Source organism: Leptonotus elevatus, chromosome 10, assembly GCF_054856555.1.
Source record: "Leptonotus elevatus isolate MCC_2025b chromosome 10, RoL_Lele_1.0, whole genome shotgun sequence".
NCBI classification, from domain to species: domain Eukaryota; kingdom Metazoa; phylum Chordata; class Actinopteri; order Syngnathiformes; family Syngnathidae; genus Leptonotus; species Leptonotus elevatus.
This window is the reverse complement of record NC_141248.1, coordinates 16,056,366-16,073,128: the sequence shown is the minus strand read 5'-3', so window position 1 is coordinate 16,073,128 and position 16,763 is coordinate 16,056,366. Positions and strand designations below refer to the sequence as shown.

Here is a 16,763-nt window from a genome sequence, read left to right as displayed (position 1 = left end):
TGTATATAGTCTTTAATGAAGCGTTCCCACATATGTAATTGCGCTTTTTATTCTCCACACTTTTTTTGCCGTGTAACAACTCCCAGATAATACTTCCGATTTACAATTTCCATTTGCTTCAAAAATTCACACCTCCCGGGGTATATACACTCTAAAAACACTTGGGTTAAAAGTAACCCAATTATGGATAATAAAAAAATGGACCGATTCACTTTATGGGTGACTCTGACCCAACTTTCTGGATTGTTTTATACAAAATTACCTATTTCTTGACTCAAGGTTGGTTCAAATAAACCCAAGTAGAGAATCGCTCCATTTTTTTTTAACCATATTTGGGTTATTTTTGACTCAACTGTTTATAGAGTGTATCGTCTGATTCCACATTACATACAGTATTCGCACAATTAAAAGTTAAATATCAACTTTTCCCCATTCATTTTCAATGGGACGGACATTGACATTTTTCTAAGTCCCATTTTCCACGCCCACTTCCATAAATACAACTGATCATCCTTACCAGCTTTCTAATACTGCTCAGTGGCGCAGTTGGTTAAGTACATTGTCCAGTAACCCAGAGGTTGCGGGTTTGAATTCCACCTCTGACTTTACATTGCAAATATATCCATGGCCATTTTTCCAAGTGATATACATGTAAACCAACTCACTATTATATCAGGAAATGCATTATAATTTCATTGAAATGATTAATCACATGTCCCTATTCAGCATTGTGTTTCAGCTTTGTACAAAACTTTTAAATACGAATACGCCCTGAGGCATAAACTGCCGCAATTCACTTAGCTCAGTGCTTAAAGCAGTTGTCTGCCACGACAGAGAACCTGGGTTAAATTCCTGCTTGGACCACATTTTAGTACATTCGATGGTTTGAATCCCACCTTTGACTGGTTGCAGCTCATTTGCAGCTTTTAATTGATCTTTCAGATACAATTAACAATGAGTAATTTCCACATAATTTATCTTTCAATTGACTTTATAAGCACAAGCATCCAAATCTTAGCATTCATCTAATATACATTCAGCTTTTCAACATCCCCACGCAATTTCTGCAGAAATTCCACTTTGTCTTCCACTTACTGCTTAAGCACTTCTGGTTAGAGCCAGTCTCCATTTTGGCTCAAAATTTAAAGTCTTCGATAAAGCTAACATGCACGTTTTCAACTCTACACAAGACACAATGAGATTTGAACACACAAAATCGCAAGCCACGTGCTCCATTGTGTTGCCTGTACCAGATTCGCAATCATCTTTATTGGCCAAGTATGTAAAAACACACAACGAATTTGTCTCTGGCATGAGTATTGCAGGAACAAGCAACTATGACAAACAAAGATGTGACACATACCCAAGTTTGGAGAGTATGTAAGAGTGCCATCTGTGCTGTCGTACCAACCAATAGCTGCTGTGCAAACAAACAAACAAACAAAGATAAAGTGACCAGTAGTGTGGTAATTGAGATACAACTTTGAATGTGTAATATGCAGAAAGCACTTTAAAGTGTCCCGTGTGTGGAACATTGATCAATGACAGTTATGTAAATGTGTAGAGAGCTGAAGCTACAATCATCAATACAGTAATACTGTCGTAGGGATGTGCAAAATTGGCAACAATTTGCAAATTGAGGGAATGAGATGGAGGAGGTGGTGACCAGGATGTGGAGGGTCAGAGAGAATTTTGCCTGCCCTTGTAGTTTGGTTCTTGATGGGGTTTTTTTTTTTATCTAACTGTCTGTTGCATTTGGATATCCTGTAATATATTTTTCAAAATATTATTGTCCACAAATAAAGAGGGTTAAGTAGGCATCAATTCAGGGTGAGGTATTTATTAATTGATGTGCACAAATAATTGTATTCAACTTGTTTTATTTCCTTTATTCGATCGTTTATTTTTTTTTTTTGTTGCTTTTCACACTTTTTAGTCGCTCAGTCATATTGTCAATTCAAACAAATGATTGCTACAGTCAGACTGGTTGTAAAAATGAAACCATCATCTTTGAAAGTAAAAAAAAAACTGCCAATGTTCAGTGACAATAGTTCATGAGGGTTTACAACCACTGGAAGAACAAGACATAACTTTTCCACAAAGGCATCATTACAATTAGATTATTTGGCCTGATGAAGCTAATGTCACCTTGTATTAGGAAGATGAGAAGAGAAGAGTAAAGAGTTTTTTTGTTAAAAAACAACAACTTTCCAGCTGACTTCGGGTGAAAAGCAGACTCCATTGTTAGTTGCCAGTTATCACTGTAAAACAACAACATCAAAAGGCAAAAAAAAAAAATTTCAACATATAAAGTTTCATGGCATACACAGTCTGTTGCTTTTACATTATTTTGTGAAGTTTTACCAAGACCTATTGGGCTTGAGGTCAGTGCTTCACCAGCCAATTCCATCCACTTAACATGTTGCTAAATTTGGCTTGGTGAAAAAAAAAAAAAAGACCCTTTCCAAGTTCGAAATCAGTCATCCACCTCAAAGAGCACCGAAAGAGCGTTTTGGGGTTAATTGCACTTGATCAGTCAGATACATGTCTGTAGTATTGTCAAGCACGGCGTAGTGCCGCGTGCTCAGAGACGCTGCGAGGCTGGAGGATCCTGAGAGGATGCCCAGGAGGCGACGGGCACTTTGGAAAAGGTAGCCCATTCTGGAGAGGAAGCAGATGGCCTGCATTAAAAAGCAAAGGGCCCTTGTGACAGTCCTCAATAGCCCTGCAGAGAACTGGATAATTAAATGAGAAATTTAATCAAATTCCTCAAATTAAATGTCCAGCTGGATAGCTTTGCAAAGAACACCGCCGACTACACACTTACCTGAGGGACGGACTCCGGTGCGCGCACAATCCTCCAATCAGTCCATCCTCACACGTGATGAGTGTAGGTGATGATTACTGCTAAAGTATTCCATTCACAGTTCTGCCAGCAGGAGGCAAAGGGGCATTAGTGTGTGGCCACGGGAGACTCATTTGCATAATAGGACCTGAGAGGAAGTGACTAAACAGTGGAGGCTTGATTTCTGTTCTTGCATCAGGGGGGCATAGGGCGCAGTGCCCCACTAGAGCCATCAGGGGGACTCGATCCGTCTCTGGTCGGTCTGTTCGCCAGGGCACGTTAGACAAGCATTCACCTCGTCTTCACACCAATTTTTGGAGTCGTCAATAAACATATGGCGGGAAGCAAACTGCACACAGGATGGCCAGGATTTGAACCCAGAGCTGTGTAACTGTGATGCAAACGGGCTAACCACGCTCCGCTCTTACAGAAGCAAACTGGGTGCAACAAATAAGCCTTGTAGCTCCCCAATACAACAATACATTCATACAAGACGTATTCACTCACACCTATTGCTTTTTTTTTTTTTTTCAGGTAGGGAGACCTTTATAACACAGCTGGCAACAAATTGGGACATGCCACCTATTAGACAGACAAACACAATTTGAGATGTATCAGTCGGACTAATTTAGTGGGAGTCCCACTTCTTGTTTGGAATTCAAACTGCCATGTGGGCGTGGCTTGTATTTGTTGTTGACAAATGGCCTATCATAACTGCCTCTCAGTTATGATTAAGCCCCATGAAATCTGCCTGGCAGGAAATAGCCTACTAGTACACCTTTGGTCTTTGGATTAGTCCAAAGTGTGTTTCATGAGAAGAATACTATTAAAGACAGGATCGTGTTCATCTGTAACTGCTAGGTACAGTCGACTGCAACTCGGGTTCTGACCTCTGACCTGGTCTATAAATCACTGAATGTTTTAGGTCCTAAATACATTAAGGAATGCTAATTGAATATAAACCCAGTAGGGCTCTGAGGTCTGCTGACTCGGGTCAATCATGTTTTAAAAACAAACAAACATGGTGAAGCAGCCAATAGCTGTTATGCTGCACCTAAATGTTGCCAACAGAAGTGAAGTCAGCCCCAAGTATAAATGCTTTTAAGTCCAGGTTAAAAGCTATGCACCCCACTGAATCATTTTTAAAATCAACCTCACTATACTGTCTTAGTTTATTTCTTTCGTTTGATTTTAAACATCTTCAAATATAAATTTGGTTTGCCTTCAGTGCTTCTGTTTTGATTAGCAAAAATAGTTATTTAATGTACTCTTGCTTTGTTGTCAGTAAACTCAGATAATTACTGGTAGTAGTGTTGAATTTCTACTCGGTCTTGTCTCGATCTCGGTCTGGTTATACTCGGGATTTTTGATCAAGTCCGATCAAGACCAGGCTAATACTGTGAACAGTGAGAAGAAACACATAATGCAAATTTTCTTTGTAAAATGACATTTATCATGGCTTGTCAGGACAATTCAGTTTTAATAAGTATGATTTAATAGTTTTTAGATTAAGTGAAACAACAAATGTGCTTAGATTCCAGATTTATTTCATTAGACTATTTTTAAAGCAACATAACAGAATTTGTTTTTGTTGCAAACATAATGGGTGAAAAAGAAGATACTGGTAATTTTGTTGATTTTTTGTGTGTGTGATTTTTCTTTGATATAGCCTGTACAGCCTTGCTCTTGTCTCAGTGTTGACCTCCAAAAGACTCGGTCTTGTTTTGATACTCTCTAGTCTCGATAATGTCTTGGTTGGTGTGGTCTTGTCTACTACAAATACTAACAGATACTACATGTTAATTTTTTCTGATGGGGAAAAAAGTCGGCATCTATTTGAGAGAGTCATTTGTCTTAAGTGGATTTGAGTCGAGTCGATGAATGAGTTATTCGAGAAAATATAATCGTTTTTTTAAAAATTGTTTGGAGTAATTTACTTATGTATGTCTCACTTCCTGTTTGTAATTTAAACTGCCTAATTTGTTTGTTTTTTGCAACGTATGTTTTTGTGTGTGTTTTTAAAACCAGTTTCCTTCATTTTAATTACCGTAGTGCTGTTTCTGTATATTTCCATTCATTTATAATTCAACGTTTAAAGAAAATAAAAGATCAACTCCAGTGTTTTTCATCAGTGGGGGTGGAGGTCGCACAAGGGGTGTCTGCACAGGGTGCCATTCAAGCTCGGACCGCCACTGCTCTCAGGAACAGACCAGCGTCTTAGCTCCAAATCTTTTCCTTTTTTTTCTCTCTTGCATTCAACAAATCCGAGCACCGCCTCCCCGCCGTCCCTCCGCCCCGCGCGCAGGCAGCCTGTCCGCCAGGATGGGACCAGCAGCCGCCTGATATCCACGCATGTATGACCGCTAGTCCACTTCCTGGATGGAAGAATGGGACAATTCCAGCAGCAGTTTTTTTTTCGCATTGTGCATCGCTCCCAGTCACGGATAACCGCCGAGTGATCGTCACTTCAAATCGATATTATCGGACCACTTTCCGAACCCCCTTCTCCTGTGTAGTTAAAGACAGCCATTGATCGCCGCCTGACCCCCTTCCACTCTCCGGGAATGTGGCTCCGCGGAAGCCCGTCGTGGAGTCATAAGAGCCCTGCTTGGAAGTGTTTCCACACAGCCGTGGCGTGTTATTCCTCGAAGCCCAAGGAGCCTCAGCTCGGACCAACGCGGACTATTTTGTAAGGGGGGAATACAAGATTTTTTAAATTTATTTTTTGATGCTTGCGTGGCCGCGGCGTCAACTTCAATTTTTGGGGGAAAGGCTTCATTCGCACGCGTGGGATTTTCTCCCCCTTTCTTTTCCTATAACAAGCTAAAAGACGGACAAAACACAATCAAACTTTGTCACCCATCGCATCCTCAGTGCTCTCCATGAGTAGTCTAACATGCAGAGGAGACGGGAACCGAATTGCTGGTGGATTTTATCCGTAATGATTCTGCTAACCTTGCCCGAACACGGCGACTGTCATCCTGGTAAGTAGCGACGTTTACTTTGCGGCACACAAGCTAGCTTTCATTTTTCCAAGCTCCGACTGTAGATAGCTGCGTCTTTGAATTACTCTTTTTTTTCTCTCCCCCCCCCCTTCTAATTATATTGCCGCACATTCATCTTGTAATGTCGACATTAAACGCCTTTAAAAAGGCGACGTCAACACGTCCCGAAGCTGCTTTACTTATTAGTGTGCTCGTTTATCATCCAAGCTGCACTATGGTGCAAAATATACGTCACATTAACGTGATAAAATAATAATAATTATTTTTTTTATTTAACTTTTTAAAAGCCACCCTTTGACAGTATGGCAAAGTGTCAGTAAGGATGCGAACCGTACCATTGTGTGCCAGTCGGCACTTTTATGGCATCGTCTTTCTATTTAATTGTAGCCAAAGTTTGATCTTAACTGTCTTTAATGTGTGTCCGTGTGTGTGTGTCTATGGCTGCTTGTCATGATGAGGGCGACACTTGCCCCCCACCCCCCCTCTCGTATGCTGGACAGCGAGCAGCCAGTATGAGACTGTGACTCATTTTACACCCACTGGACAGTTTATTAGGTACACCTGGGAGCTGTGTCTACCAAAAGGCAGGATGCCAATTTTTTGTAGCAGTTAGTATGGCATAAAAATTAGCATTTGTTGGGTGAATATTTATGACATTGTCAATAAAAAAAAAAGAAAAGGGAAATCCAATTGTCTTGCTTTGATCAGATGCGTGATGCATTTGATAAGATAGCGAGTGTGAAAATGTCTCCTGTAGTATTTTATAGGTAAACATTTAACCTACATTTAATTGTTTGCAGAAGCCTAATTCTGTGCAGTATAAGAGCTGTGGTTCTCGTCTGCAGTGTTGTTAAATAAATCCCTCTCCGTCACTCAAAACTGAGCGATATTATCTTTTGTTGATATTTGACAGATCTTGTTTGGATTCTATTCGATTATGTAGGGTCACTGACTGTGTAGCGGTTCACTCGGCTGATATCTGTGCAAGCAGCGTGAGTTCCTTTCCCACTCGGTGACGTTCCAAATCTGCTCTATTTCCTCTCTTGCGGTGTCTGTCTATCTTTGCAGATTTTTTTGGGGGGGGACATATTTTGTTTTGCTTTTCCCCCCGATTTTGACGGTGTAGTGGTTCACTTGGCTGATGTCCAAGCAGGCAGCGCGGGTTCAATTCGCTCTCAGGGACATTGTGAAAGGTCTGTCTCTATGACCTGCAATTGAGTGGCGACCATTCCAGGGCAGAGCTGTGCGATATAATGAAATAAATCATAGTAAATGTCATCCATACGATATTACCCTCTATAATTTAATAATTTTAGATTTCCCTCACACTATTTTGTGGAAATGCAGCAGATGCTTTCCCTTTGCTTAGTAATATGCTACGCCAAGTAGAGAGAGGCCGTGCGTTCGAAATGCCGATGATCAATGTATCCTGCAATTCACATTAGCGCTCGACGCTAGCTGGGTTCTACTCCGACGCACGAGCCGAGCCGGTTGGTGCAGCATTCTCAAGAAGCAGTTTTGTATTTATTTTGTATTTAGTTTATTTCCATCTTAGGTCACAGAACTAACACGGCATCTATATACAATATCTAGTTGTATATCCACATGGCTATTTCTGCGTCTCTTATTTCTTCTTTGTCTCCCATCAACATACCGGTACTCCGTTTACATAGTGCCTCTAGTGTTCAAACTGAGACATAACAGGGTGTTAAACCAGGTTCGACAGAGCAAACAGAAAAACTAGTTTCACTTCTAAAATAGTTCATTTATTCACGTTCACTGGTTAAATTGTTGGCATGCTTGAATGTCACTTCAAGGACTATATCATAATTTATTTTTTAATTGCTTTCATTTTATTGCATTCTTTGAAAACTGGTTGCACTACCAGATATTTTGAAATGTCATTTTTTTTTATATATATATATATATATATATATATATATATATATATATATATATATATAAAATGGTTTTATCGCACAGCTCTTTTCCAGAGTGTATATACCACCTTCAGCCTGAACGTCAGGTGGGACAGACGTCATCTCCCCACGACCCTGAACATGATAAGCAGCATAGAAAGTGGACGGATAGATTATGTAGGTTAACAAACGTTATGGCACTGAGTGGATCAAAGTATGTCAGAAAATCTATGATGCACCAATTGAACAAATGTTTGTCATTCGGATGGTATCATTTATTAGCACTTGTGCGCCACTGTTTATGCCATTGCATGGTGGATGGGATTAAATGCTCAGCCCACAGGCTGTCGGTGATGTGAGCTGGTGAAATGCTGCCCCATACGGGTGTCTAAGATGTATATGTGTAGTTCTCAATAGCTCAGGCAAATTGTAATGTTGGCGCAGTTTGTGGGGGGGGAAAAAAACCCGGGATTTGACAAATGTTGCACAACTGTTGTATTATCATAATGGGCAGCCTCGTCTATAGTTTTGATCAGCGGTCAGAAATCTGGCAGATTTAGAAAGCGGTCATTTTTGCTTTGATGTGTTTTTTGTTGTTGCTTACATTTCATGTATGTGCATGACAACAAGCGTAGACAAGCTAACCAACTGGCAGTGGTTGTTGGTCATTACTGACAAATTTGTTCTCCCATAGTCTAATCCCCATATTTATATGAAAGCAACAGTGATGCATTCCAACTGCCAAACAACATTTTCCTGTTGGAACATAATTCAGAGAGTATAATTATTTGTTGGTGCTGTCACTGTGTGGCCTAAAATGCGCTCATTTATTTTTCCCAACTTTATCGTCTCTGATCACTGTTGCTGGTCTTCGCTTCCAAAAAATCTTGCATACTGTTCTTTGATTTTTATCCGCTACTGTTCACACTTGATTCATTCATGTACTGTATTTTAAACGGGCTTTATTTTAATATGTCTGCATGAAATTTGCTTATTCTCTAATTTATTCAATTTAGCTCTCAGCCAGGAAATAGAGTTAAATTAGCTAATGGTACATACGGGCTACGGCTGCTACACCTTCAGAGAAAACAGTTGGTTCAGACTATTTCTTGAAAGGAAGAAAAAAAAATGCAGTGCTGACCAAGTGACCTTTGACCTCAGCCACCTCAAGGATTTTGCTATTATTAGGAAGGATCCAACTGTCACCATCACCAAATCTTTATTCACTGTATAGTCTTTTTATTAAATGACATTTTCCACCCTTCAACTTTCATAATCGTGAGAAGTTAAAATTTGACAAGTGATGGACATAAATACTGTGACGAACATTGGAAAGATTATTGCTTATTTGTTTTAAGCGCAGCTCTTTTTTATGGTGTACATTGCTTCCTATTTTGTTAGTTATGTCGATTTATGTCACTGAGCAATAAGGACAGAGACACGTTTGCCGCTAGGATATCTTTATATTGCTACAAGTTTTATTTCTCGTTCGGTTGTCATCTACTCTGGTGGCAGAACAAATACAACATTCACACTGCAGGGTGCCCAATTTGGATTTTTAAATCCAAATTATTATGATTTTTTTGCATTGTCAAACAATTATGAGCATGACTTGATCCAGACTGCAGTTACATCGGTTACATGCCAGATTTATATCGACATACGAAAGAGGCCACAGTCAGATTTTTGAAAAAAGAAAAAAATAATTGTATCATTCTTATTGACATGAAAAAAATAGATGCAAGTCACATTGTGTAAAAACAAACAGAAGAAAAATATTAAGTTATCAGAGTTGGTAAGTGACGGTTACTGACAGATGCTCGTTTTTTTGCGATGATGGAACACTGTAAAAAAAAGAAGAAAAAAGAAGTAATATTTACTTGAAAAATTAGTAAAGTATTTTCACTCCGAAATTCTAAGTAACTTTTACAACCAGAGTTTTAAGTACATTTTACAAGTTTATTAAAAAACAAAACAATGTAAGCGTTGAGGAACAAACCCATGACCTTCAGCTTGGGTGACAGCCGCTGTACCACCTGAGCCATGCCCCTCCTTTTTTTATGTTCGTATATTGCTGGAGTCAGGTGGAACCCTCGTACCTCCAAGAGTGGTTTTGGTCTCATTTTGGACACACCGGCAATGCAGTATGGTGGCAAACAGCAAGAGTTGCATGGCTCAGGTGGTAGCATGTCTGTCTCCCAAGATGGTCATGATTTTGTGCAAAGCTTTTTTTCTTTATTTTTCTTTCACAAGTCAAATGAACTCAAAACTCTCCTTGTAAAATTTACTTTGAAATTCTGAGTGAAAAAAATCAACTTTACTATATTTTTTTCCAAGTAAATATTACTCCCCATTGTTTTGTTTTTTTACAGTGAAACGTGGTTTGAAAATGATGACGGAAGGAAGGACCAGCAACATTTTGTAAAATTCACATCTCTTTGAGTTATTCCTTTTAGATGCACATTGAACTGACACACCACACGATGCCATATCATATCGAGGCCTATTTTTTCAGTTGATATTTGTTGAATTCTGACTATAAAAGTTTAGCGATAGCCAGTCAAAATTAAGATTTGTATTGTTAGGATTTCTTATAACACCTCACTAAGGTTATCTGGTATCAGAAAAATAGGAGAAGTAAGCTTTGTGAATGTGAAGATTGCGTGATGTTTTTTGTGTGTGCCCCCCCCCCCCCAACACAATCTATCATCTTGCCTGCAATGCCACTTAATCAAGAGCAGAGAGCTAAACATGCATATTCTGTTTCATCTCGCAACACAGTGAGGACATAAGTGAATGATTGTACTTGTAGTGAACTGGAATAGCCTGAAATTAGTGCCACCCCCTCAATTTATTATTCAGCCATATAATTAAAATCCTCAAATGTCATCCTTCACTGTTGATAGCATTGGTAGAACGTTAAATGCAGTTCTGTCCCAGATTGATGTTGTTGCTGCTCGTGTGTGGCACCAATTATCCCCCGTATCAGTAGCAGTGATGCAACAGAAGAACGCTTCTGTCTTAATCACGTCCCTTTCTGCCCCCAACGCTCCCAAGTTCCCCGCTTCCATGCCCTCAGCCTGCCGTTTTATTGACTTGTCGCCTTACAAGCTGTGAACACAGCAGACTTATTTCATATTGCATACCTCAGTGGACCTCTGACATGCAGCAGAAAGGCTGACTGCCGGACGGACGAAAGGTCGCCGGTTGAAAAATCTAGTTGAACTGTACTCTGTTCACGTAATGGTGCTCAGCCAGCGTGTTGAGCGAGGCTTTTCTATTCATTACCAACATTTTTTGTGTGTGTGTGCGTGTTTGAAAAGAGAATGCCGTAAATGGAGAATACATTTAGCTGCCCTCCTCAGTCTTTTGACTGTTTGGTTGCTCTGAAATATTCTGAACGCTTGTCACCGAGGTAACCGTCCGCCTCGGTTTTATCTGTCAATCAAGGAAGCTATTCTTCACTCGAGTTGGTAGCCACTTAAATTGCGCTACTTAACATTGAGATTTAATCAATGTTAATGGGCCCATTAATCCTATATCTTCTTACCTTGCCTGCAGGTAACAGCTGTTACGTCCGTTTACATTGCTCACTTGCTGTGTTCCACGCTCCTCCAGTCTTATTCGCTTTTTTTTGTTTGAATGCGTCTTCGAGATTACATCAGCAAAGTAAACTGGCAGATAAGAGCCCACAGTAGGATTTGCCACTTTTTAACTTGTGTGACCATCTGTGCTTCTTTTTGGGAAATGTTTTCAGGTACTGCGGCTTGGTAGATGGGAAGGCTATGTATGCCAAATGTTCTTTCCAAGAGTGGCTGCGGGAGGATGCAATACTTCATCACACTATCACATTTAGGATCGTATTACCCATTTGAATTGGACATTTGAAAGTTGAGAGTTAGCGTATCTACAATTGGTGAAATAAATACTATAGACTTGCTACAGACTAGCTAACTAGCATGGCTAACATCAATTAATTTTCTCTCTGATGTTACACAAAGCAGATACGTTTTTTAAAAAAGTTCTCTTTTTTTTATTATAATTGTTTTAGAAATAAATGCTGTTTACTGTTATATTGTGGAGAGTGAGCAAGAGTTGTTGTTATTAATGCATTTCAGAACTGGAATTGCAATATTGTGAAATGATGTTTTTTGCTCATCTTACCAGAATCTGATACTAGCCTATGCCGAGTCCACATTCAGGATGGCCAACAAGCATTACCTGACTGCACCCAAAAGAATGCTGATGTTTTTGTCTCAACATGTGGTCTAAAGAAGAATAACCTTAAGTTAGGGACAATTCCGAGCTTCGGTCACAAGTCAAAATGGCGGTTTTATGCTGCATTTGAGGAAGGTTTGAAGTTTGTTTTATCCCACTCCGTGAACGTAAACAACAAAAATGGCTGATTCCGATAAATTGTTTGTTCTGGTTAACGCAGTCATTCCACATCACGTTGTGTCACGTGAGCATATGTTTTGTATTTACTTTTGCCTCAAAGGCTTTTAAGTCGGAACTGACATAGTGTGACACATTCACATTAAGAGTTTCGAATAGTCTCCAAGTAAAAGTTATTGTCAAATTCCTATGCATAGTCAACATTGAGGTATCTATGGACTTTGCTTATTTATTTATTTTTTAGCCTTTTGCAAAGACAGCATGTTATCACAGGCCAGCGGCAACTGTTTGGCACATTTCAGATTTTTTTTTAGTAGCAAAAATAAAAAATAAAGTTCACATTTAAGCCATGTTGTACGTAATGTCATTTCCGAACTATAGTACCGACTATTTGACTTTTCTAACCCACAATGACTTTGAGTGTGACGTCGACTAGTCACCAATCACGTGTTTTTGGCTTGAGGAGCGCTTGCAGCAAACAGATGAGTGCGTTGAATGAAGTTAGTTTTACTCTTTCTGAATGTGCTGTAAAAAAAAAAAGGGGGTGGGGGGTCCAGCCTCGAGGAGGACTTTGGAAAAAAATGTCAGCCTACAATACAAGGTGAAAGTAGGTTAGAGAAGCTTTCCACCACACATGAAGAGGTCTGTGATTATTTGCAAACCTGCTGCTGCGGTAGGCCCAGAACGAGGACAGGTTTCCTCCCGTTTGGCCAAGTTGTGCAAATGTTACCTGGCTCTCCCGGTGGCAAGCAAACGGCAGGAACGTTTTTTTTCTTCTTCTCTTTCTCTCTCCAGCTGGATATACAATCAATGCGACAGCGGGGAAGATTTCACCTAGTCCACGTCGATGCTCTTGTAAGGTTCTGCCTAAATCAGTCAGTGTATGAGTTTTCAATTTTTGGCTGAATATCTATTATTGCCAAGCGTTCTGCTCGTATCAATGTCATCAGCGACTCGTCAACGTTGACTTGAATTTCATCACATTAGTGTCGACTAAGTCTGAAGTCGTGCAAACCTCTAGTCTGTAAAAGGATTCAATATAATCTAGATTTCTTGTTACGAACGACGTCTCTTTTTTTTTATGTTCTTCTCAGATTGTATCACAGATAGCTAGCAGAAGGAAACGGCATTTGCGCAAAAGCTCACTCTATCGTCAAACTATTGCACATGTACATTGAAATTTACATCAGTCATGTGAATTGTCTGCTGAAAAATTGATGTTCTTGTCAGTTATCGGCACATGCGTATTCATAGAAATTATGCACAATTGGTTGTTAAACTCTCTTCGCTTCTCTTCACAACAAAGTGAGTGGGCGAGGTGTGGTGCGGAGCATGAGTACATGTTTTGAAAGACAGTTCTGGCGGCCATTGGAGACACTTTCTGACACATTTTAACAGTTCAAACAGGAAATGTGGGAGAACAAAGAATCTCAGTAAAGTTATTGAGTGGACTTGTGAGGTCGTTATCAGTATCAGTGATGACATTATTCTGCACTTATTTTGGCAAAAAGACCAATTTCATTTATTTGTAGATATTTTATCCCGCTCAGGGAGTGTTGTTGAGATCTTCTCAGTTATTGTACTGATCATTTTGAGTGTGTTGAAAATGCCTGTTCTATGGGAATTAAAAAAAAAGTTAATCCTAATGTCATTCATGAGGTTTCGCTTTGACGCCAATAGGACATTTGTGGTGTTTGCAGCTGCATGGTTAAAAACTCCTTCGGGAATTTCTCTGGATAATTGGTCCAATATGTATAACGTAGGACAGCACATCTTGCTGCCTCATGATGATAAAAATGGCATTAGGACCATATGCTATAAGTCTCCATCCAGACTCAGCACTTTGTGTGGTGTCTCTCGACCAGCTGCCTGTACAACTCGCTAAATGGTCAATTGGGAGAAACATTGCAACTTTGAGCACTTTTCACCCACACACATAATTTAGTTCGCTTATTTTCTTGCAATGACCATATAGCTTGTCCATTAGATTGGGGGGGGGGGGGGGGGGGGGTTGTATGGTGTGAGTGTGGACTCTCATGGTAGAAACTATAATAATGCTAGCTTGAGATCTTCCGAGTTTATTGGCTGTGAAAAAAATTGACAATCCTACGGCCTGAAAGTATTATTTCAGGTTTTGTGCTCAGTCGTGCGCAACAGCTAGAAGTCTGCTTAGTGCTTGCTTTGCAAAAAAAAAAAAAAACTGCATACCAGATTTCCTCGAACAGTGACCTCCACTGTTAGACGTGTCTCAAATCAATTAATCTCTTAGTTTTTCATCCACTTGAACACATTTGCATCTCTCCCCAATTAGACCTCTCCGGTTTTCTTTCTTCCACATTGCTAACCAAAAAAAAACAGCCCCTACCGAAGCACATTCCCTACCCCTAGGATGTTGGTCCTTTTTGCATTTAATATTCCAGTCTCCTCCATGCTTCCTCAAGTATTGTGTACATGCATTGTTTATGTTCTTGGGAACTACACGGCTTGAGATGAGTTCTGCCTAGTCTGCCACTGCCCAGCTTGCCTGGGTTAGCTTAGTCATTCTGTATAAATTTGTGAAAAGCAACATTTACTGTACCAGTCAAAAAGTGGGACACACTTTTTTTCTGCTATAAATTTTGTGCCTGGACTCTTGACTGGTACTGTACAGCTACAGCAGCTTTTATATATTTGACCACCAGCCATGAAAATGAGAAGAGACCATCCAATGAAGTAATCAATGAAGTGCTGTAATGCGGACACTTTTTTTTTTTTTTCAATGAGCTTTTGTTGAATTTGAATCTCCTTTTTATACCCACATTCAAGTGCTGTCAAAGTTAAAGCGTTAACTCATTGATGAATCACAAAAATGTATGGCATAAATCATGTATTATTAGATTAATCACACTATTATATTTGACCGCAGTTGATCCTTTTAGCTTGACATCGGATGGTTATGTTAAAGATAGCGTTTGCACAAAAAAACATAATTCAAGCATTTCATTAAATGTTTGCGTATGACATTCTGAATATTTGTTCATGTCAAACTACTGGGGTAATTTTTTTTCCCATCTTAAATGATGCTAGTAATTAACTGATTGGGGAAAAACGAGGAGGATGAGAGTGTGCGGTGGAACATTACATGTAAAAAGAATTACCACATAACAGGTGCTCTTCAAATTTGATAAAAAGCCTTTTTAATTAAGTGATTAATCCAAATTCTGAGATGATTAACCTGATTTAAAAAATGAAATTGATTGACAGCTCGAAATCAATAAATTATGTGTTTTACAATTTGTTAAGTTTTCTTGTAAAACAATCCATTTTAAAATTCATGGATCACACTAAAACATATTTAGCATAAACATATCATTTTGATTCAGGATCTTCCTCATACGTGTGTGTATATACCGTTACAGGAATGATGTAATTTTGGTAATTACCAAGGCTATTAAGTTTGGGCAGCTGTGATATAAACCTTTCATTGAGTGGTGGTTTAATAAACGTGTTAAGTACCATATATATCATGTTTAATATTATAGAAATGTCCTTGTCCTCTCTGCAGTTGGGAATACAAGCACTTATTGTGTTAGGAACTTGGTATTTCGTATTGTCACCTTTTGACTTGCTTCCATGCGTCTGTGTTTCGTCTTTATACAGCGCAAATACAAATTTAGCAGTTTCTGTTTTTCAGTGTGCCATTGTCAGAAAAATCTGGCCGCTCTTGATAATAGGAATCGATAAGCTCGGAGGCACACGAGTCCGGTTAGATCGGACAAATTGGAAGCATTGCTCGATTCCCATCCATATAGCACATCGGCTTAATGGCTAAAAAAAAAAAAGGAAAAAAAAGGCATTACGGAAATGCGCCAGAGGCCACTAGATTTGATCAAAATCAAATTGGCTTGCATGGCAGTGCACTATTTGTGGCTTAATGTGACAAATGGCCGAAATGGCCAGTGGACATAAGTGTGGAGTTTGCCATCTGTGGTGAAGCGGCACATCAGATGATTTTAATTAAAACAAACTCAAATGCAAATTCTGTGTCATTTGACTAGCTGTACATCACTAGTGATTTTTGACGTGGTTGGGCTTGCTGAAAAGCCGACGCAATCTGTGTGGCGAGTCTCGCTCGGTGCTTTAGCCAAGAGACTGCTGGTCACAGTAGCTTTTTAATCAATTAGAAATGACTCACTGCCACTTCAGTCCAAATCATTTCATCCGTCCTCGCCACAAAAGACACAGAGCGACACGCACACATGCACAGTCGATCGGGATTGGACGGGGCTGCTCTAAAACAAAGGGGGAAACGCTGCTGGGGAATCAAATGCACTTATTTCCTGTGCTTCTTGACAAATGTGATGAATGTCCAGCCTGCGAGGCAGTGTCACTAAAGGACATATACTGCTGCACTCAAGGACTTGGCCATATCAATAAATGTCCTGTGTCCTTCAGTCCCCACATCCTCTTTCCCCTTAAACAATCTTGCTGTGATGCGATACCGTGTCAGCTTTGCTTACAGCTGAGCTGTCAGTCAGCGTTGCCCCATGGAGAGTGGAAACAATGGAACCTTCAGGCTCCTTCTTCCTGCATTGTGTTGTTGTGCATCAACAGAGCATG

General features: G+C 39.7%; 1 protein-coding gene and 1 long non-coding RNA gene across 2 annotated transcripts in view; one reads left to right on the top strand and one right to left on the bottom strand.

Annotated features, from left to right (window-relative positions):
• Positions 1 to 1,956: 1,956 nt before the first annotated feature.
• On the bottom strand, positions 1,957 to 5,933 carry LOC147167345 (uncharacterized). Its single transcript, XR_015096255.1, has 3 exons — positions 5,801 to 5,933; positions 2,828 to 2,929; positions 1,957 to 2,735 (listed from the first exon to the last, which is right to left on the bottom strand). It is a non-coding gene; the product is annotated as an uncharacterized LOC147167345 (long non-coding RNA).
• LOC147167344 (receptor-type tyrosine-protein phosphatase gamma-like) overlaps positions 5,080 to 16,763 on the top strand; it is a 121,594-nt gene continuing 109,910 nt past the window's right edge. Inside the window, exon 1 of the mRNA XM_086086615.1 lies at positions 5,080 to 5,829. Within this exon, the coding sequence (XP_085942741.1) occupies positions 5,742 to 5,829 (88 nt within the window). The 5' untranslated portion in view covers positions 5,080 to 5,741. The remainder of the gene's footprint in view (positions 5,830 to 16,763) is intronic.